This window comes from Aspergillus pseudoviridinutans (assembly GCF_018340605.1).
Source record: "Aspergillus pseudoviridinutans IFM 55266 DNA, scaffold_7, whole genome shotgun sequence".
NCBI lineage: Eukaryota > Fungi > Ascomycota > Eurotiomycetes > Eurotiales > Aspergillaceae > Aspergillus > Aspergillus pseudoviridinutans.
The window spans coordinates 711,431-732,722 of NW_025091287.1; the positions used below are offsets into that span (position 1 = coordinate 711,431).

At 51.8% G+C, this 21,292-nt stretch overlaps 7 protein-coding genes across 7 annotated transcripts; 3 read left to right on the plus strand and 4 right to left on the minus strand.

The window, feature by feature from the left end:
- Window positions 1-1,367: 1,367 nt before the first annotated feature.
- On the minus strand, window positions 1,368-2,096 carry Asppvi_009580 (uncharacterized protein; the record flags this gene model as incomplete). Its single annotated transcript, XM_043305430.1, has 1 exon — window positions 1,368-2,096. The coding sequence occupies one exon, from the start codon at window positions 2,094-2,096 to the stop codon at window positions 1,368-1,370; it is 729 nt and encodes a 242-aa protein (XP_043161365.1).
- Window positions 2,097-2,434: 338 nt separating this feature from the next.
- Asppvi_009581 (D-isomer specific 2-hydroxyacid dehydrogenase family protein) lies at window positions 2,435-3,680 on the minus strand (the record flags this gene model as incomplete). Its single annotated transcript, XM_043305431.1, has 4 exons — window positions 2,435-3,018; window positions 3,066-3,349; window positions 3,412-3,478; window positions 3,533-3,680. The coding sequence occupies 4 exons, from the start codon at window positions 3,678-3,680 to the stop codon at window positions 2,435-2,437; spliced, it is 1,083 nt and encodes a 360-aa protein (XP_043161366.1).
- Window positions 3,681-5,497: 1,817 nt separating this feature from the next.
- Window positions 5,498-6,361, plus strand: Asppvi_009582 (uncharacterized protein; the record flags this gene model as incomplete). Its single annotated transcript, XM_043305432.1, has 1 exon — window positions 5,498-6,361. One exon carries the CDS (start codon window positions 5,498-5,500, stop codon window positions 6,359-6,361), a length of 864 nt encoding a protein of 287 aa, XP_043161367.1.
- A 284-nt stretch (window positions 6,362-6,645) lies between these two features.
- Window positions 6,646-7,334, plus strand: Asppvi_009583 (GNAT family N-acetyltransferase; the record flags this gene model as incomplete). The annotated part of the gene is made up of 2 exons (XM_043305433.1): window positions 6,646-7,033; window positions 7,105-7,334. 2 exons carry the CDS (start codon window positions 6,646-6,648, stop codon window positions 7,332-7,334), a joined length of 618 nt encoding a protein of 205 aa, XP_043161368.1.
- A 385-nt stretch (window positions 7,335-7,719) lies between these two features.
- On the minus strand, window positions 7,720-8,905 carry Asppvi_009584 (NAD(P)-dependent alcohol dehydrogenase; the record flags this gene model as incomplete). The annotated part of the gene is made up of 2 exons (XM_043305434.1): window positions 7,720-8,691; window positions 8,753-8,905. 2 exons carry the CDS (start codon window positions 8,903-8,905, stop codon window positions 7,720-7,722), a joined length of 1,125 nt encoding a protein of 374 aa, XP_043161369.1.
- A 643-nt stretch (window positions 8,906-9,548) lies between these two features.
- Asppvi_009585 (CDC5/polo family serine/threonine-protein kinase) lies at window positions 9,549-13,090 on the minus strand (the record flags this gene model as incomplete). Its single annotated transcript, XM_043305435.1, has 4 exons — window positions 9,549-10,103; window positions 10,159-12,202; window positions 12,258-12,700; window positions 12,779-13,090. 4 exons carry the CDS (start codon window positions 13,088-13,090, stop codon window positions 9,549-9,551), a joined length of 3,354 nt encoding a protein of 1,117 aa, XP_043161370.1.
- A 740-nt stretch (window positions 13,091-13,830) lies between these two features.
- Asppvi_009586 (class I myosin myoA) lies at window positions 13,831-21,153 on the plus strand (the record flags this gene model as incomplete). Its single annotated transcript, XM_043305436.1, has 10 exons — window positions 13,831-13,890; window positions 13,956-14,738; window positions 16,996-17,235; window positions 17,319-17,364; window positions 17,428-17,910; window positions 17,963-19,660; window positions 19,719-19,810; window positions 19,864-20,114; window positions 20,165-20,685; window positions 20,735-21,153. The coding sequence occupies 10 exons, from the start codon at window positions 13,831-13,833 to the stop codon at window positions 21,151-21,153; spliced, it is 4,593 nt and encodes a 1,530-aa protein (XP_043161371.1).
- Window positions 21,154-21,292: the final 139 nt, after the last annotated feature.

The window sequence follows — 21,292 nt, forward strand, 5'->3', positions numbered from 1 at the left end:
CACAACAAAAGTACGGTCGCTCAAAACATGCATCCCAGGTTCTGGTCTTACTCTCCCAGAAGTTTCTGGAAACGACTGTCGCCAGCAGAGGTAAAGGAGTCCGTACATCTGGCAGATCACGTCAATCGATTGTATATCCGAGCCTAGAGGGATATGGTCGGAAGGTGGACTGGTCGTGTTACTGATGACTCCGATACTAGGCCTGGTCAGCGTATGTTCACGGGCCCACAGTGAGACCTTACATCATGAAATACAGCATGAAACCATTGAGGCGGGAGCCGAGTGAAGGATCTTCTCCACTACTCCTCGGAGGGTGACCATCTCCAGAGCTGCAGTGAAGTGATTACGCCAATTGGGTGAAGTAGATTGCCTGGACTGAAATGCTCGTCAGCGTCAGTTCAATGCTAGCAGATATTGGTACCCACATCATTGAATAGCAGCATCATCACTCCAACGAGCGTTTTGTCTGTACGACACTTGGCTGGGCAGCGAATCTCCTCCTTGAGATACCGGATAGCGTGCCCTCGTTGCTGGTAATGCTTAACTTCAATCTCTCGCAAATCGTTACGGCTTTTCTGGGGGAGTTGTCGGTGAAATCGCTGGCTCAATAAGTGTCAATCGTGCAGTAGATCGGTGCAGGGATGGCTTGAAGTCTCTCCATGGGAAAGGCAGTAATTAACGGGTTTACGGCTAGCTAGAGCAGGCCAGAATACTCCAGTAGAACGCAGGTATTGTCTATTTATTAGAACATTGCTTATTCAAATTGACAAGCGAACTCACAATAATATGCAGCCTCAGCGAACGCTCCGAACTCGGTGACCAGTCGATCGCGAGGGACGCTCAAACTCCAAGCCTCCACTTGGCTGTCGCTCCTGTCTTCGGACACATTTTGCTTGCTACTTGTCTGCTGAACAGTCTTCTTCCGCGGCCGAGATGCCACCTCACCCGCTGTAACCCACCTGAGCGGTTTCTTGTCGTCGTAGCCAGGACACTACCAGTGTAACATTTGCGGCACCCGGGGAGTGAGAAGTCACAAACCAGTCGGCGGCGATGACATTCCCAGTATTGACAGCGTCTGCCTCGGGACGAAGCAATTGGTTTTTCATCTCGGCGAGTCAAATAGCTCCCGTAGAGTGAAGAGGAGAAGAATAAACAAGTCTTGCGTAAATGGTGTCTTTTGCAATTTATTGACTTGACGCAGACAAGGCTATGACGACGCTGACACCAAGGCACAGTCAGTTGTCGCGCTGAATTGCTTRGCCGTGCTTTTTCCCTATTTGGGACGGTCCCCAGATACCATCGTCAGCAGACAACTCCCTAATTACATTATTATCATAAGTGCATGGTCGTAAATGCATACATGAACGTCAAACCAAGTCATCCTCAACCGATACCATCTCCTCCCTCATATTCTCCAGAAACCGATGCATGACCGTCCTTAACTCCTCGTACGCGGCCAGAAACTCCCGACTCTGGATCCCATAGCTTTGCTCTTTGACCTCCCACTTAACAACCTCCACCCCTCGTACGTTCTGCCTGACCGGATCCAAATTCCATCGGAGCAATTCCAGTAGCTCCGCCGGCGTCTTGCTCAAGCTCAACAGCAGCGGCACATCAACCTCAATCTCTATCAACAGCGTCCTAAGCCTGCGCCCAGCCGGATCCCCGATCTCCTTGGCCAGCGTCACAAGTCTATCCTGGAACCCAAGGAGGTGTTCGAGTGGTGCCATGGCCTCGGGACGGAGGAGATGTAAGGGGGTGCGCTGCAGTGCGATGCAGAGGTGCATGGTTGTGACGTAACGGATCGTAGACGGGAGAGGGACATAGGGGGCTAGGATTTTGCCGCAGAAGAGGATGTATTTTGCGTCAACGATGACTTCGTAGGCCGCTGTGCCGTACCATTCGCGGATGGCTTCGGTGTGGATTGCATGGTTGGTGCGGAGGAGGGCGGGGCAGCATGGTTTCCCGTCTCGTCTGAGGGGCGGCTTTTTGTTGCGGATCAGGGAGAAGTTGCGAATGGGGATGTTGGGGATCAAGTAGCGGTAGATTTGGAGGCGGACTTCGGGAGGGAGGGAGAGAAAGGGGAACGGAGACATTGACTGTCACATACAGGACTAAGTGGAAGACTTATCCCAGTTGTGAGTGTTGGAACCCGGAATTCGAAAGATCGATGGAATGATGAGCCGATCCTGGATTCCTGAGGTTCCAGGCTTTCAGCCAAGTGATAAGCGCCGGCGATAAGGTTGTCACCGCGGCATGTGGGGTAACCACCTTTGATTGGTCTATGCGGGGGTATGTCCGCCTGTCAAACTGTGTACGGTATCCCAAGTAGGAAGTATCTAAATAAGGCCGGGGCTGAGATCATTTCTAATGCTTGAAATACGCGCTTCAATGGAAAAGAAAAACAAAAGTTCTTCCAGTCAAGATATCCCAATTAATACCCCCTGGTGCGTTTGTACTCATTGACCAGGGGTTCTCCCCTCTCCAGTCGCCATATATTCTCCTTGGCAATATCGAAAGACCGGGGGAAATATTCCTTGCCCAGGGCACTAATATGAGGACTGATCCGCACATTTGGCACATCCCATAGCGGATGATCCGCAGGGAGTGGTTCCGGATCGGTGACGTCCAGCGCTGCCCCACTCAACTCGCCTGACCGGAGAGAGGCGATCAGTGCCTCCTGGTCGACGACCTTGCCGCGTGCAATGTTGGTCAGATATGGCTTAGGGTGGCCGGCGGGTATGTGTGAGGATAAGACGGCGAATTCTTCGGCTCCGAGGAGATGATGTGTCTGGGCCGTTAATGGCACGCAGACTACCAGATGGTCCAATCCGAGCTTCAGGAATGAATGAATTGACGCCTTGTCTGTGCCATGGTGCCACGATGCCGGTATTGAGCCGTCCTTGTCGCCGGTGCCGGGGATAATGTATCCAGTATCACGACGGGATTCGGAAGTCAGGCGAGGAGAAGCGGTATACGCGTGGACGGTCATTCCTAGAGCGACAGCGACACGGCCGACTGGGTCATTGTCAGCAGAAGTTTTATTGAAGTGGTCAATAACATACTCTGTCGTCCAATACTCCCATATCCCAAAATGCCCACCTTCTTCCCAACCTGGTCATGCAGCCCTTGCATGTACTCATCCACATCTCCCCAGACATGCTGCTTTTGATTCTCATACGTCCGAACAAACTCTTTCGACGCGGCGAGCCAGTTCATCACAGTCCATTCGGCAATAGGAGGTCCATGAATTCCCGAGCTGGTGCTGATGGGTATTTTGCTGTCTTTGAGAATAGGATGGGTCAAGAGATGGTCGACTCCGGCCGAGAGGGTATGAATCAGCTTGATACTGGCACGATCAGTTCGCATTGGTAAGACCGCCCAGGCAGGAATGCTCTCATGAATACTTACTTGGCAGAGTCCTCAATATTCGGCAGATTGGTAAAAGTCACAATAATGGTAGCCTTGCGCGCATATTCTAAGCGACGAGTCAGAGTCTTCATTGTCAATCTAGTGGAGATGCATGACGAACCACTTGGGATCGGAGCCAATCTCTCCAGATGAATGATGGTAATCTCGGCGTTGGGAAATTTGGCACGGATATCTTCGACCACCGATGCGGGTAGGTCATGCATGAAGGCTATGAGCAACTGCTCCTTGACCAAAGCCGCATCACCCATCTCGCTGTGTTGTCAGGACTCCAGAGCCGAGGACGCCGAAAGAGATTAGGAAGAGGGGACAGTGAACCGGATAAAAATGACCAGGTATGGAAGGAGATTCCGGACGTAGTATTTTTGACCCCCGCGTCTGGCATATATCAAATAGAATCCTAGTCCAGAATCTCCAGATGAGCAATTGTCGCCAGCAATTGCAAATGTCGCGAAGGAGGGGACGAATCCCCATCGACCACTGCAGGAGATTTCCTTATCGGGCCTTATCCAGAAATCCCCACACTTGCATTACTAATCCTGGTTGTTTGGACATTGCCAACCGAGGTTATCCTCGTATTTCCGGGGGCCATAGCGAATTGCTAAGTTTTCTGAATATCCTCCAGATAGGCTTGTTAGTTGCAGAATCTGTGAATATTTAGATGATGCTGAGTTCAGCAGTTGCCTCTGTTGTCTCTCCTTATCCTCCTTAGCGTGAGGGTAATTGTGTCGAAGATCCGGCGTGTTCTGACAGGTGTCCGCCAATCGGTTTATATAATTCAGAATCTTTTCTACGAACAGTGTGAGTATCGGCCGTAGCGAAGATTTGAGACATTCATTTTCCATCCCTGGTATTGCGGTCTCGCCCTCTGCATATTGATCTCAGTCCCCAAATGCTGGGAATGACGGATCGGTTGGGGTCATGTGCATGCAGCAGATGCAGATGATCGGTCCACTTTTCTTCCAACTGTGCATGTAGCGGATCAGTGGTTCATCTGGGCATTGATCAGACTCTCTCCAATCTGTCATGCCTCACAACTACTCCTTATCTTCATCAGAGTGATTAGTTTCATGTTTGTGTGAAACAAGACCTGGAGAACGAAGACCCGTTGACCGTCAGCCATCTGCTTCAGCCCGCCACGCTCTAGTCTTTCTTCCTGTTCACTGTCATGACAGCAGTGACTCTAAGAGTCGTATCGCTCGAACGACTCGAAACAAGGTGCTCTACAGTGTACTGATAGTAATCTCAGCAGAGATTGGCGGGCGGATTTTCCGATCGCACAGGTGACACTCTGCATAGAGTCTAACTGGTAGACTTGACTCATGAACCCCGTGGAAAATGCCACCTTCTGCAACAACATGTCCATCACATCTTCAGCCTTCATCTTCAGTTCGTCAATCACCTTTTAACTTCCCGTGTGTCCATCGCTAAGACMCACTAAACGAAGAGTTCGCGTCTTCGCTTCTGTGTCGACATCAGTATTCCAAATTGTTTGCGGTCACTCACGCAGATCATACCTTATTGTACAGTCAAGTTCCTGACCCGGCTAATCATTGCATAGAGCAAGGAGCACGAGTAAGGAGTCTCACGGCCTGTCTACGAAGAACCTTAGTTCCTCTGAGATTGTCTGGTTTGGTTCTTCAGAGGGCCGCTCCGGCACGCCTGAGCTCCCGAGCGATCGGCCGGACTCATTGCCCAAAACATGCTGATCTGCAGTCGGTCATCCGGATGAGGAATTGGCGGAAATGAATGGCTTGATTATTGGCCAAGTTTTCCAAACTCATTTCACTTCACTGGCGCTATCTTCGATATGATTCGGCACACATTTCTATGGCTGCAGCCGCCAGACCCTAGGCTAGCTGAGTCAAGGGCAAGCTTGGACGAACAAACAAAACTCCAAAAAGCAAAGAGAGGGAATGGAGTCCACTTTCGGAAGGTCGCGGTGCTTGACAGATCCTTAAGTACGATGGGGTTGTCCCGCAGTCAACAATCTCAACTTGCATGGACTTTGTACGGCTTGTCTCCTCACCCGTTCTAAAGCAGAGCCAAAGACAAGCTGCAAACAACTATGGCCGAACGACCCAGACCGCCACTTCTCAGGCGCGTCCTGACAGCAATCATCGACCCGGTTAATCGCGAGGAACAGGGCTACCCTCGTTACCCTACAATGCAGGGACTCCACGACCCAGAAAACGAGGGTCTATCCATGGGGTCCGCAAATAATCCTCAACTCACCCGCCGCCTGACGGTAGCCACAACCCACGCCAGCACCCTGATCCCCCCGTCAGACAAACTGCTCGTTTTCCGGGCTCTCACCGGCATCGACATCGTCCCGGCCCTAGCAATCCCGCACCATCACCCGCGTAGCGCACCCAACATTGGCATCTACACGCGCGTCGTGCGCGCCGAGCAAGCCGCCGCACAGCGCCACCAGTTTTTCAGCATCCTCATGAACACCTGTCTGGGCATCCAGATCATTGTCGCCGCCTCGCTGACAGCCCTCGGCGCTGCGCGCGGGCCCCACAATGCCGTCACGGCGTTTGGCGCCATCAACACTATCATGGCGGGTATCCTGACCTATCTCAAGGGGTCTGGGCTGCCCGATCGTTTGAAGCACTACCAGAACGAATGGCGGAATATTCGAGAGTATATCGAGCAGCGCGAGCGCGAGTTCTGCCTCGACGGTTGCCAGCTGGATGTTCAGGAGGAGATTCTTTTCATCGAGAGCATGTATGAGGGTGTCAAGCGGGAGATCGAGGCGACCAAGAGCGGGGAGAATCGCTCGATAGCTGGACCGGGGCAGGTTCGTCGGTCGTTTCTGCCGCAGGCGCGGGCACCTGAACCACAGCAGCCTGGAAGGCCTGATGCAGGCAGCCCGGTGTCTGTTCCTGAGGCGGTATTGGAGAAGAACCCGCACTATGTGCGGGCTTGATGCTTAATTCGTCTGACGTGAAACCCTACGTGTATGAACCTAGCTAATAGTCTAATCCTAATGAACCTGGCATGATCACCACAACAAACATATACTCCTGAATCAGTCTGGATGATGCAATATTGGGCTGCAGTATGCTCCACTCGTCCCACAAGGCCACAGCTGCAAAGTCTTGGCGTAATCATATCTCATCTCAGACTCACCACATTTTCCATCTTATCAAAACCGTAGACCCGCAACCCAACTTAAATATAGAAATAGGTATACAGCAGAAGAAAAACAAGATGTCCTTCGAACTCCTCCCCGCAAATCCCACAGACTCCCCCGCCCTAACCACCGTCTTCCTCTCCGCTTTCAGCAACCCCTTCAACCAGCGCCTGTTTCCACACACCCCAGACGTAACCGCCTACTGGACCACACAATTCACCTCCTTCATCAACAATCCACACAAGACCGTCCTCAAAATAATCGACTCAGCGGATGGTGCCATCGTCGCGTTCGCGGTGTGGCAGCTCCCTGCACAATCCCCCCCAGAGGATAGCCTCGAGAAACATTCGCATTCAGGCGATGAGCATCACTACCCCGCCAGTTCCGACAGCGAGCTCTGCAGGGTATTCTTCACCGGGATGAAGGAGATGAGGGGGAGGATTATGGGTCGTCGGCCTCATTACTGTATTTCCCCTTTGCTTTCCCTTTGAGCTAACTGTGTTTGGAACGGTGGAGGCATGGGCTGACTTGTCTAGATCTGGAGATGTTGGGGACCAGTCCAGCGTATCATGGGCGGGGCCTTGCGTCCAGACTGCTCCGGTGGGGATTGGAGCGGGCTGATGAGGTTGGATTGGAGACGTATCTGTCGGCGTCGCCGTCAGGAAGGCCGCTGTATGAGAAGTATAGGTTTCGGCTGGTGGAGGAGAGGGAGGTTGCGGGTGGGTATGTGCAGGGGTATATGCTTCGGGCTGGGAGGGATGTTTGATTCATGCGTTAGGTTTACGGATACTATTTGCATTTGCGTGTCTAGAGCGGGATGGATAAGTATATAGCATTAGATATGAAGGTCAAGCATTCTGTTCAAAAATCTAAGTCAAAGGAAACGATCACGATGATGGCCTGGTAGGATGTCAGCGGAGGAGATCAAGACAAGCACCACGTAGAAAGGCCCCGGAAACGACGCAGGCTCGTTAGAGACGATACAGAGCCCACCTGCTATTGCTCCTGGTAGCCAGAATGTGAAACTGATATCTAGGATAGTGATATAGCGACACCCTGAGGATAACAAGACTCTGAATATCAGGCGAGGATGAAGATATGAAAAATGAGGATCTGGTAACTCCTGACACTCGTCAGTTATCCTCCATACCTCACTGGACACCCTCAATCAAGGTCTTGATGCCCTCTCCTCGCCTCGTCGTCTCCCAAGCCTCCGTCGCACTCTCAAAAGGGAACACCTTGGTAATGAACTGCCTGACAGGAATCCTCCCCTCAACCGCAAACTGCAGGCCCATCAGAAAATCCCCAGGTCCATAACGAAAGCATCCCTTCACCACAATCTCCCTCTCTGCAACCGTGCAAATGGGAAAGCTCACATTCCGCTTCCCAAGCCCCGTCTGGATAAACGCCCCCCCAACCCGAAGCACCTCAATCCCCATCTGAATGCAAGGCTCCGCACCCGTAGCCTCAATGACGACATCAAAACCGGGTATCTCGTCGCTCCGGTGCTCCACTCGGTCATACTCCTCCAGCAAAGCGGCGGCATTCTCCTCCGAAGACCTGGAAGCATCCGGCACAAACGTCCCTAAGACCATCTCCTCGCTCGCGAGGAACGACCGCGCAAATTGCAGCTTCGCTTGGTTAACGTCAACGATAACGACCGTCCTGGCCCCAAACTCCCTCGCCACTGCCGCACAGAGCAAGCCCACCGTTCCCGCTCCAAACACCACCACCCGATGCCCAGGCCGCACACCCACCTGTCGCACCGAGTGCACCGCAACCGCCAGCGGTTCCATCAGCACCGCCTCGTCTAGCCCTAACGTCCCTGGGGGAATCTTATAGCAGTAGTCCGCAGGCAGACGGAAGTACTTGGTCAACGTGCCGTGGCAGCTAGGCGGGGCCGCAGCGAACTTCATCCGCGGGCAGAGGTTGTACCGGCCGCTCTTGCAGCAGGGACACCGGTGGCACGGGTAACCCGGTTCAATGGCGACATGATCTCCAGGCTGGAGAGTGGAAACCGATGATCCAACGGCGTGGACGATGCCAGACGCTTCGTGGCCCATGACGATCGGTTGCTCGGGGGATACAAGGCGTTTGACTCCGCCATGGAGCCAGAAATGGACCTTGCGTTTGTGGTTAGATTTAGGTTTGTTATGGTCAGGGAGAGGGAGATATGTGACACACGTCGCTTCCACAGACGCCTGTGTATGCGATGCGAATGATCACGTCGGATGGATCCTCGATCTCTGGAAGGGGTCTATCTTCGAATCTCGCGTCAAACGGGCCGCACAGGAGACATGAGGGATTCTGCATCTCAGACAAGGAAACGGAGCCCATCTTGCAAACGGTAGGTCGGAAAAAGATCTCAGTAAACTCAGAAGATTCGGCAAATCGATAAAATGCTAGACTTTGAATGCCATCGGCTCGAGGACAGAGGGGCTATCTAACCCCGCACGAGGGACACCTGTATTACATGACATAGTTGGACGAAGTGTAGCGAATGGAATCATCCAAAGAGGTTCCTGGAGATACTCCGAGATTTTTTCCACTAGTCTATGGCGGTGGAGGTCAAATGCGACTCCAGTGTCCAAGCAGGATCGTTCAGCTCCTGGCAGCTGGGCTCAGACGAGCACTGTTTTGATGTCATACAAGCACGATAACGGCGTGCTGTTAGAACCAGACAGGAAAAGGAGTTTATCTATGAGATGAGATAACAGATAGGCGATGCAAGAGGCCACTTCCTCGATGACAGGGGTATCAGTATATTGGAGTCATTGTTTCTCAAGAAAGAGCAGCAGCAGATTGTGATCAGTGCTAATTGACAGAATGAAGCTATAAAACTTTATGCAAACCACTCAGTGCTATTGTTGGATATCACAAAAGAAATATCGGTGATCGCTCGTGCTTGAATTCTGAGCCAATGGAAAACACAAGTCGCAAAGTCGTGACATCGTAAGTTGTAGCCGGAAAGGCTGCCGATCTACGGCTTGGTAGCTAATGCCCGCAACCGCTCTCGTAAAGACTCCATTTCCGGATCATTCTCTCTTCCTTCTGATTCTTTCTCCTTCAGAGAAATGGATCGATACTCGCCATCCCCTCCAGGAGCCCCAACGGTCACCCAAACAAACTTGCCTCCTCCAACTTGCGCCCGCTCCTGTGTGCCCTCCCAAAGCATCTGGAGAGGGTCAGTGGAAGTCTGATCTTGCGAGGGACCACCTCCCAAGCGCCCATGCTTAACCCAGCTCTTCATGACTTCCCTGATAAAACTGATCTTCTCAAGGAAAAAGTTGGCTTCTAGAACATCGCGAATGCGCTCGTCGACTGCGCTCATCGTGCTGCCATGTGCAATGCTCAGGAATGCGTTGGCCTCGTCTGAAACGACGGCTCGAGTATCAAATCCGGACGGGTGCATCTTTCCTTTGGCGCTCAGATACCGGGCCGCAGAAGGGGAGAGATGATAGAAGTCAACCCAGGGTGATGAGGCTCTTGTACGACCAGGGGATATGACGAGCTTTGTGTGGTCGGGAAAATTGAACTATTACAGAGCATGATTAGATCGTGCATCAAGTTGCAAAGGTGGGCTAACAAACCTGGAAAGCGCCGTCGCCAAACCCCCAGACACCGACATTGCCCAATCTCTGGTAGAACTTGATAAACTGGCCAAGGTTGTCTGTTTTATCGTCTTCCGAAACGTCATCGTCGTCATGCCTGCCCAAGGATCCAATCATATACTTGCCGAATTGATCAACCAGCTTCACGCGTTTGATCTTCTCTGCATCGGCACGCGCGCGTTCAAGACCGGAGTTTGTGCGAACTTTGATTCCAGCACCAGAGGAGCCATCGGAAGAGGGCTTCACCTCGAAAACAGAAGGGGGAATGAGGGCACGTCGGACACCTGTTAGACCATGTGACGAGGTGTTTTCGCAGTTCTCATAGAATTCCACCGGCCTGCCGTTACGAGGCACGAGTTGATCAACCTCGGAGTAGGTAGAGGCTCCATCCTTTTGCTTGCTTAGGCTACGGGCTTTCCGGCGGATATGCCTCTCACCATTCCGTAGCAGAACTCCGCTGGCCGGCTGGCCATTCTCCGCTTTGAACACGCATCCCACACTACCGTCATCTAGGACATATCCAATGCCATAACGATTAGTGTAGTCTACCCATTTGATGACGTATGCATGCGGTGTCCTTCTCGAGCTTACGCGCCGGCGACCAGATGTTGGAGGCACCAGGTTAGAAAGCATCAGTCGGAGGTCGGTGTTGACGTCCTCGAGAGATGTCCTTGGCATCATCTCGCAGGGATCGTCCGGATGAAGAAGCGGATACAGTCCTAATGTCGAGCGCTTACTGCTTGACGTGGAGGCTGTCTTGCTACTGGAACGGCTTACGGCGACTTCTGTTCGCAGACGACCATCTCCGCTTGGCACTTCCTTCGCCTTGACTTCTTCATCTAGCTCCTTCCGCTGGGAAGACTGGAGAGCTTCTTCCCTTGCCACTGAGCGTGTGGAGCTTTGGCGTAACCTCGTAGGTAGGTTGTCCAACGCTGAGGAGACAGATCGCTCTTTGATGACGGCGGGAGCAGGAAGTGCGTCGTTACTTGCCGCTCCCAGTCGTCGAGACTGCGACCGTGTTTTACCCACTGTCAGCATCCCAGGGTCACTGGTGGACGGCACGAGTTTTCTGTCCAAGTCGCGCATCGAAGCTGAGTACGAGACTGCCATTCCGCGTCGCGCGCGTATGGGTCTTTCCGCGAGTCCGCCGGTCGGCACGATGGGAGCAGCAGACTCGGGTTCTACTACTGCTGGTGGATCACAAATAGCTGCAATCTTCCTGACCGAGCTTCGAGCACCCATTGCCTGTTGGCGAAGCGTTGCAGCATGACTCTGTGGTTCCTGCCGTCGTTGCTGAGCTGCAGCAAGAGCGGCTTGTGTTCTGGAAAGAGAGGCAGCATTACTGCGCATAGATACGGTACGCTTACCAGAGGACCTCGTACTGTCCAATGACGAGTCATCCTTGCCAAGTGCAAGGCCAGGACTGGGCGTGCTCCAGTCCCCGTCGGGGTCACTAGGGTAGCTGTAGACCATGTCTTCGGGCAGCGGCATAATCGGCTGCAATCCCTTTTCCTCCTCAGATAGACACTCCGCAAACGCAGATTTCGAACAGTTTTTGCCAACAGACTTGCGAGCTGACCCATCTGGTTTACGTCCAACTCCACAGAGACTGTAGAATGCCGCCCGGCAGATGAGGTATCGCTGTGTCGGGTCATCAACATGCTCTATGTAGCCTGACAGCTTCTCGTCGTACTCCAGGCTATGACCGAGCATCATGCGATCACCACGAGGCTCATCCGACCTGAGCCAGATCGGCGTCGAAACCGTGCAAGTTGGGTCCAGTCGTCGAGGAATACATCCATCGTACATATTGAAAAATGGATGTTCCACAATGTCGTCTGGGTCAGGCCGCTCATTCTCTGAGAGATTGAGACAAGAGCTGACCAAAGATTTGGCCTCGTCAGGGATGTGATTCGCGCACTGAGTGCCACTGGGCCAAACATAACTCAAATTCCTGACTTTCTTGTATATTTCCTCCTGTGTTTTAGACTGAAAAGGTGGATAACCGGTAAGCATGGCAAAGCTTCGAAAATATCTGTTAGTGGGGAGCCCTATCCGTGTCATGACTGCATGCTTACCATATTATGCCCAACGACCAAATATCAACCTTCTGGGTATGTCCACCCTTACTCTTATCGAGGACCTCTGGAGCAATATAGTTCGGTGTCCCACACAGCGTTTTCCTCCGTTTCTCATCCTTTTCAGAAATTATCATCGCTGCCAGCCCAAAATCTCCCACTTTGATGTCCATATTTCGATCCAAAAACAAATTTCCCATTTTCAGATCACGATGCGCAACACTCCTCTTGTGTAGGTACTTGACCGCACCGCAAAGCTGTATCATGAATCGCCGCACTTCGGGCAAGCTCAGGCATTTCCTTTTCCTCACCATGTCCATTACTGAGCCGTTTGGACACAGCTCCAGGACCACGTAGATACACTTGTCAAACGCAAAGGCGCGATGAAATTCGACGATGTGCGGATGCCGCATTTTCGAATGTATTTGAAGTTCGGTTCGAAACTACAGAAGGTTCTGATTAGAAAAGGATTGAAAAAAAAAACCTTTGCCCAATGACGGCGGATGCGGCTCGAGACATACCTTCTCCTGCATCTTTTTCTGCGCCATCTCAGACCTCACCACCTTCATTGCAAAGACCCTTCCATTCCGCAATAGTGTACCTTCGTAGCAGATTGCGAAGCCACCTTTCCCAAGAAAAGCGCCAGTAGAATAGCGCTCACCCCCTTCCGCGGGCTCTACCACCAGCGACGGTGGTGGAGGCGCATGGATTTTCGACGAAGCGGCTTTTTGCGCCGCTGCCGCCGCAGCGGCGTTCTTGTCCAGAACTTTTCTCTCCATGCTGACTTTAGGTCTGATCAAGTGATTCGTCGATCGCGGTGACAATGCTTCCATCTTCAATTCTAGTCCTTCGGTCAGATTCCTTGCAGTGCGTGGGCATCAATTTTCGCATTGGAGATCAATCGCGTGACCAGGCAAGTGCAACGAGGTATTTGTCGAGGTCATAAAAGTATCGCTACAATATAGACAATCAACGCAAGACGGGCCAAAAAGGGGTATAATAGATGCGCTGCTTTTGGTATCTATGGTCCAAATCTGTCAGTACGTCGATTGGACGGCATTTCTGGAACCGGGTCATCCAAGATCTCGGTGTTCCGTCGTGGAAACAAAGAAGTCGGATTCTGGGGTGAGCGCCGTCTTACCAAGATAACAAGTGCAAGTAGAAAAATAGGATCAACAATAACTCTCTGAAACAATGATATGCATGTAACGCCACAACAATCAAACTGACAGCGCTGATGAAAGGCGGGGGAGGGGAAGCAGGGAGTGGTGATGATGCTATTGAGGCTGCCAACTGTGATGGTGGAGGAAAAGACAATCAAAACGGATTGCTTAATCGGGTAATCGATAAACATTCATCCGACTGCCGCAACAACGTGCATTGCTGACCTAAGCATGTATATCATCCGTAATGCAGTTGCAAATGACGCAGAAAGTCAGAGACTATTCCCGATACGGGCATAGCGCGGGCGGACATGTTGGTTCTGGCTATCAGTCATCATCATCAACAGCAGCAGTAGCCTGGACGTCTACCTCAATAATACGACCCCTGAATTGTATTGAGAGCTGTCAAGATGTCTCTCACTTTGAAGCTCTCTTCTCTTGTGATTCGCACTCTATCAAAGCCGATTGCAGTATGCTTTACCCCTTCGATCCCTCTTCCAATCTTTTGGACGTTTGAAAGACTTACACCTCCAAGAATCAAATCAAAGCCCAGGCTCGCGAACATGAGCGCTTCAGACGGATTTGCATCTCCATGGCGCAAGGCCTGCATCGAATTGACATGCGTCTCCGCCTAGGAAATCTGCGGGATAATGCTGCGGCTCAAAGGCGCGCAGCTGCTGAAGCCGAAGTCCGGAAACACAAGCCCACATCGCCAACAGTAAAGACGGAAGCAGAAGCCAAAGCCGAAGAGGAGGCCATAGCGAAGGCAAAGGCTGCGGCTTCGGAGGCAGCGAAACCGGCTCCCACTCCGCATATTCGACCGCTGTCCGAATCTAAAGCCATAGAATCGGGCGCGACTTTCATCAGCGAGACCTTCTTATTTCTCGTCGCGGGTGGACTGATCGTGTACGAATCATGGAGATCGAGGAGAAAGGAAACAACGCGGAGAGAAGATGTTGAGGCCAGATTAGTCGAACTGGAGCAGTCTGAGAAGGCCGCCCGGAAGGCCCTGGTTGCCTTGGAAAAGGAAGTCCTACGTCTCAAGGCCAAGGCTGGGGAGTCAGTCAAATCGTCGGTTAGAATACTTCCGCGTGAAGTGTGGGAAGTTGAAGAGGAAGAAGAGGCTGAAGAGTTGGCGGAGGTGGACTGGTGGTCGCGGATCACTTCAATATTCACTTTTGGACAGAACACTGAACAGAAACCGGCCGAGGTACCCAAGCCTGTCGTACAGTCGAACCCAAGCTCGCCCTCAAATTCGTCGGACCCCGTTCAGTCCGACCAGCCATCAACGAAATTGGTTGCTCATGAGGCGCCCTCAGTCAAGAATCATTGAGTGATTCGACTGGGTGTGGCTTTGCATATAAGTAAACTCGCCATAATCTTCGCTCATATTCCTTGTTATGAAGTTTCCGGTTTCGGAGTTGTTGGATGTCAGCATTAGCATGTCTTGTCTTCAGGATACCCTCTGTTAAGGTAATAGATGACGGGTTGATAGTTCATCTGGCTGTGGCGGAAGCAGGAAGGTTGGATGAGAGTCCAGACGTCGCATGACTTGACCACTCTCCTCTCTGCTCTCAGAAAACGCATGTTCCTCATTCCTGTACATATACTCTCCAATCCTGGCCGTCAGTTCAAACTATAGACTTGTTCGCATTTGCGATGCCAGATCCTGCCGTGTCATCTCTTCGAGGGACATTTTCCTCTTCTCTAGGGAGTCGTCCTGTCTGGAAAGTAATGGGCCCGGTAATTTCAGCGTCAGTGCCAATGCTCGAAGGTTTGCATCCAAACCTCAGTTTACCTTTGAGTCACTTCTAAATACGATTGAACTAGAGTGTGACTTGCAAGAAGCGGATTTCGATTTTGATCTCGGCAATTCACAGCATTTGAAGGTCCTGCTTCTCTCTCAATCATCTGTTCAAGACAACAGGCAKGAGACAATTGATCGACTGAAAAGGTTTTCGTGCATGGCTAGAGGCTCTCACAGAAAAGCTATTGCTTTTCTCCTTACGGAAGAGCCCTTTAGCAGTGCAAGTGGCAGGTATAGCCTCGAAGGACTTCTGGCTCTGCAAGTAATGTACGTCTGCTCTTCTCTTTCTACAGATCTTGCTAGATTTGTGTTTAAGTTGAAAAACACTGGACTGGAATGAACTTCAGCTGATTCGTCCTTTGTCCAACTAGCATGGCTGATTCCCTGCCAGACCACTTGCCCACGGTCCCAATTCCTGACTCATCTTGCTTCTCGGCCTACGTTCATGAATATATAGGCAGTCTCACAAATCTACCGCCTTTCTCTCGGCCTTTGACGGACACAGTGTCTTTGGTACATCACATGAGAGCTCCGTGCTCTCCTTCTCTCCCGGAACAGGAGGCAAATGTCCTGAGTGATCTATTTCCATCCTTGCAATCCTTGAGCCAGGCCATCCGCACGCAGGGAGGGAGGTTTGCGCTAGATGAATATCTGGGGAGTCAACTGGCCACGGACATTGCTCAGTTCTGGAAGGAAGATTACGTTTATGAGTAAATGCTTAAGCTCTGCTCTCTACCTGCATGCCATCCGATTCAATAACCGTATGAGCCAACATGATGTATCCCACGTGTTGGCAGTTGCCGAAGCGGTATCTATAGGAATGCCTGAATTGGAAGGAAAATATATAACTTATTTGACCAGCGTAGAAAATTAACACTTTAGCCACAATAATCCGACGAACTCCGGTTTTTCCTTGACTACTCCTGAAATAATTTTCCAGACATCATTGGGATTAACATTAAAATGCTCGGCGAGCCCCATTATGCAATCTCATCCAAAGTGAAGGCAGAAGCTTTAACTAATTGCAGCAGTGACGTAGGATGGGGTTGATCACGGAGTTTCTCACTTGACAGCCTGAGGCCAAGAAATATCGCTAGGCTTCGTATTGCCCGGGTTGTGCTCCAGTTCCTAATTTGGAGACAATGGCATTTTTTAGCGCCAGGGACCACGAATGATTTGCCCCCTAAATGCCCGAGCGGCGAAGGGAATCGAACAAAGTTCGAAAAAGTTAGCCTGGGACGAGTCGGATATGCGGCCGGTTGACTAAGAGAACTCCGGAGCCTGAGCGAGATTGCGCGTTTTCGACCTGACACAGGGAACCCAACGGTGCCACAAGTGTGTCTAGTGTGGCGCAGGCCCCCGTTATTATCCAGGAGAGCGTCCTTAGTCCTATCAAGGTCCAGTAGGACTAAGACTCCAGTCCAGTCCTCCACAAGACACCATCGTCATTCTAAGTTCCTACTATCGTTCATCCCCTCCCTCTTCCCCTCCTTTCCTTACATTGACATCCACCATTCTTTCTACCGACTCTGCGCACTGCTTGGATTGAGCGTCCTGTCTTTTGCGTGCATTTATCTTATCTTCTGAACGCTCACTTGCCCGCTGCCGTTTGAAACTGATAGGTCAGATATCTTGACGCCTGGGCGCCGTATCTGGGGAAGTCGGCAGCAACAATCATGGTACTTCTACACTTAATCTACAAAAGCAGCTTCAGAAATGAATTGTGCTTGATTCAGAAATTGTTTTCTAACCTTGCGATTACTTCTAGGGACACTCACGACGTCCTGCTGGCGGAGAGAAGAAGAGTCGAGGCTTCGGTCGGTCCAAGGCGGCTGCCGATGTGGGCGATGGGCGACAAGCGGGAGGCAAGCCTCAGGTGAAGAAGGCCACTTTTGAGAGCACAAAGAAGAAGGAAATCGGTGTTTCAGATCTTACGCTGTTAAGCAAAATCTCGAACGAGGCCATCAATGACAACCTGAAGCTGCGGTTTGAACATGACGAGATCTATGTAAGCATCATCCGCCGATTGGGGGACCTCGAATTTCTTGCGCTACTGAGGACGTGTGCTGATCTGAATTCATCGGATGATAGACATATATCGGCCATGTGTTGGTGTCCGTCAACCCTTTCCGAGACCGTGAGTTTACACCGAGCCATATGCGATGTTCAAAGTCGCGTCGCTGACATCGTTGCTCCGCAGTGGGTATATACACCGACAATGTTCTCCAGTCTTATCGAGGCAAAAATCGACTCGAAGTGCCTCCCCACGTCTTCGCGGTCGCAGAATCGGCCTACTACAACATGAAGTCCTACAAGGATAACCAGTGCGTGATTATCTCAGGAGAGTCGGGTGCAGGAAAAACGGAAGCTGCGAAGCGGATTATGCAGTACATCGCCAGCGTATCCGGAGGCACTGACTCGTCCATCCAGCACACCAAGGAAATGGTGCTAGCTACCAATCCGTTGCTCGAGTCGTTCGGTAATGCGAAGACCCTGCGCAACAACAACTCCTCACGGTTTGGGAAGTATCTCGAACTGGAGTTCAACACAAACGGTGAACCCGTGGGTGCCAATATCACCAACTACCTGCTCGAGAAATCCAGAGTAGTAGGACAAATCACAAACGAGCGAAACTTTCACATTTTCTACCAATTCACCAAGGCGGCGCCGCAGAAGTATAGAGGTGAGTGAAGATTTCAGATCTCACCAGTGTGCTCCCACTAACAGACAGACAGATCTGTTCGGCATACAGCAACCGCAGTCATACCTCTACACCAGCCGATCGAAATGTTATGACGTCCCTGGCGTTGACGATTCTGCTGAGTTCCGCGATACTTTAAATGCAATGAGCGTGATTGGCATGACGGAGAGTGAGCAGGATGATGTCTTCCGTATGCTCTCTGCGATTTTGTGGATCGGCAACGTTCAATTTGCAGAAGACGATTCTGGAAACGCTGTCATTACGGATCAGTCAGTGGTTGATTATGTTGCATACCTTCTGGAGGTTGATGCTGCTCAGGTGAACAAGGCATTTACCATTCGGGTGATGGAAACTGCTCGTGGAGGTCGCAGAGGGTCAGTCTATGAGGTTCCACTCAATACTGTCCAAGCTCTTGCCGTCCGTGACGCATTGGCCAAAGCAATCTACTTCAACCTGTTCGATTGGATTGTGCAGCGTGTCAACGCCTCCTTGACTGCCAGAGGAGAGGTTGCGAACTCGATTGGTATTCTGGATATTTATGGTTTTGAGATCTTCGAGAAGAACTCGTTCGAGCAACTCTGTATCAACTATGTCAACGAGAAGTTGCAGCAAATCTTCATCCAATTGACCCTTAAGGCTGAGCAGGATGAATATGCTCGCGAGCAGATTCAGTGGACCCCCATCAAATACTTTGACAACAAGGTCGTGTGCTCGTTGATCGAAGACAAACGTCCACCTGGTGTATTCGCTGCCCTAAACGATGCCTGTGCAACAGCGCATGCCGATTCCAGCGCTGCGGATAACACGTTCGTCGGAAGACTCAACTTCTTGTCTCAAAATCCCAACTTTGAGAACCGCCAGGGTCAGTTCATTGTCAAGCATTACGCCGGTGATGTCAGCTACGCCGTTGCTGGAATGACAGACAAGAACAAGGACCAGTTGCTGAAAGATCTTCTGAACCTTGTCGGAACAAGCGGCAACCAATTCGTCCATACCATCTTCCCCGAGCAAGTCAATCAGGATGACAAGAGACGCCCACCCACCGCCAGCGACAAGATCAAGGCCTCGGCTAACGACCTGGTGACAACCTTGATGAAGGCCCAGCCCTCGTATATTCGGACGATCAAGCCGAACGATAACAAGGCGCCTAAGGAGTACAACGTCGGAAACGTTCTGCATCAGATTAAATACCTTGGTTTGCAGGAGAACGTTCGAATCAGACGTGCTGGTTTTGCCTACCGTCAAACATTCGACAAGTTTGTGGAGCGTTTCTACCTTTTGTCGCCAAAGACGTCCTATGCAGGTGACTACACATGGACAGGGGACGCTGAATCTGGCGCTCGTCAGATTTTGAAGGATACCAGCATACCCGCCGAAGAGTACCAGATGGGAATCACAAAGGTGTTTGTCAAGACTCCAGAGACGTTGTTTGCTTTAGAAGCCATGCGTGACCGTTACTGGCACAACATGGCCATCCGAATCCAGCGTGCGTGGCGAAACTATCTTCGCTATCGTACTGAGTGTGCTATTCGCATTCAGCGCTTCTGGCGTCGCACCACTGGTGGTCTTGAGTTCATTAAGCTGCGCGATCAGGGACATCAGCTTCTCAACGGGCGTAAGGAACGTCGTCGGATGAGTGTGCTCGGTTCACGCAGATTTCTTGGTGATTATGTCGGGGTGGGCAACAAAGGAGGACCAGGCGAGATGGTCCGTAACGGTGCAGCCATCAGTGGTGAGTACTTGGGAACGTTGAAATGCAGCTCGATGACTGGCTGACGTTCTTTCTACAGGATCAGAGGATATCCTCTTTTCATGCCGCGGCGAGGTTCTGGTTTCCAAGTTTGGTCGGTCCAGCAAGCCTGCTCCTCGTATACTAGTCTTGGTACGCTGATTGTTCGACTTCTCTTGTGCTTGGTGCTAACTCTACCCTATCAGACCAATCGCCACGTATACATCATAGCGCAAAACCTGGTCAACAACCAGCTGGTCATCTCGTCTGAAAGGACCATTCCAATTGGCGCCATCAAGGCTATCAGTGCCTCTAACTTGAAAGATGACTGGTTTTCAATTGTGGTTGGCAGCCCACAAGAGCCTGATCCTCTTGTTAACTGCGTGTTCAAGACGGAATTTTTCACCCACCTGAACAACACTCTGCGCGGACAATTGAACTTGAAGATCGCCGACCAGTAAGTGTCACTGTTGGAGTATTGGCCTTGCCCCAGCTAACTAGGTTCAGCATCGAGTACAATAAGAAGCCGGGCAAATTGGCCACCGTCAAGGTCGTCAAGGATCCTGCTGTTGCCCGAGACGACAGCTACAAGAGTGGTACTATTCACACTGGTCCTGGAGAGCCTGCAAACTCGGTATCCAAGCCAACACCGAGGCCCAAGCAAGTCAGTGCGCGTCCCGTCACGAAAGGGAAGCTACTTCGTCCTGGTGGCCCAGGAGGAGGGCCTTCCAAGCTGGCGGCCAGACCCACTCCTGCAGCTCAACCCCTGCCCCGTGCCACGCCGCAGCCAGCCGCGCCTCAGCCAGCTGCCAGGGCCGTTCCTCAGCCTGTTGCTGCCGTCGCTGCTTCCCACTCGCGCACCGGTTCAACGGCTTCGGTGAGGGCTCCACCTCCACCGCCACCCGCGGCTGCACCCGCTCCGAAGAAGCCGACCGCAAAGGCTTTGTATGACTTCAATAGTCAGCAATCCAACGAGCTGTCGATCAAGGCTGGTGAGATTGTGCAGATTGTTTCCAAGGAAGGAAATGGTGAGCATGTAAGCCCTTTTACGTCCTACAGTCTACTAACGAGTGATAGGTTGGTGGCTGTGCATGAACATGACGACTTCGGTGCAGGGCTGGACACCAGAAGCATATCTCGAAGAGCAAGTCGCTCCGACACCCAAACCTGCACCCCCTCCGCCGCCACCAGCAGCTCCGAGATCGACCCCAGCACCGGCGACCAACGGTGCGGCTGTCGCGGCCAAGGCCAAGCCAGCACCTCCCGCACCCCCAGCGAAGCGGCCGAACATGGCGGCACGCAAGGCCGTGCCCGCGCCGCCCCCGGCTCCTCGCGACAGCGCTGTAAGCATGAATTCTCACGACTCCTCTGGGGGTAGCGGTCGTGCGACACCCAATAGTATGTCCAACGCAAGCTTAGCCGGTGGACTTGCAGAGGCACTGAGGGCGCGACAACATGCAATGCAAGGAAAGCACGACGACGATGACGACTGGTGATTGTCTCTTTGCTTTCTTTCCCTTTCTTTATTCCGCACATTGACTCTTGCACCCCATATATTCTTTTCCTCCTGCAGTCTTCCTTCATTCTACTTCTCCTCGCTCGGCCTTCATTAGATTGTTCCATTGTCACATGTTG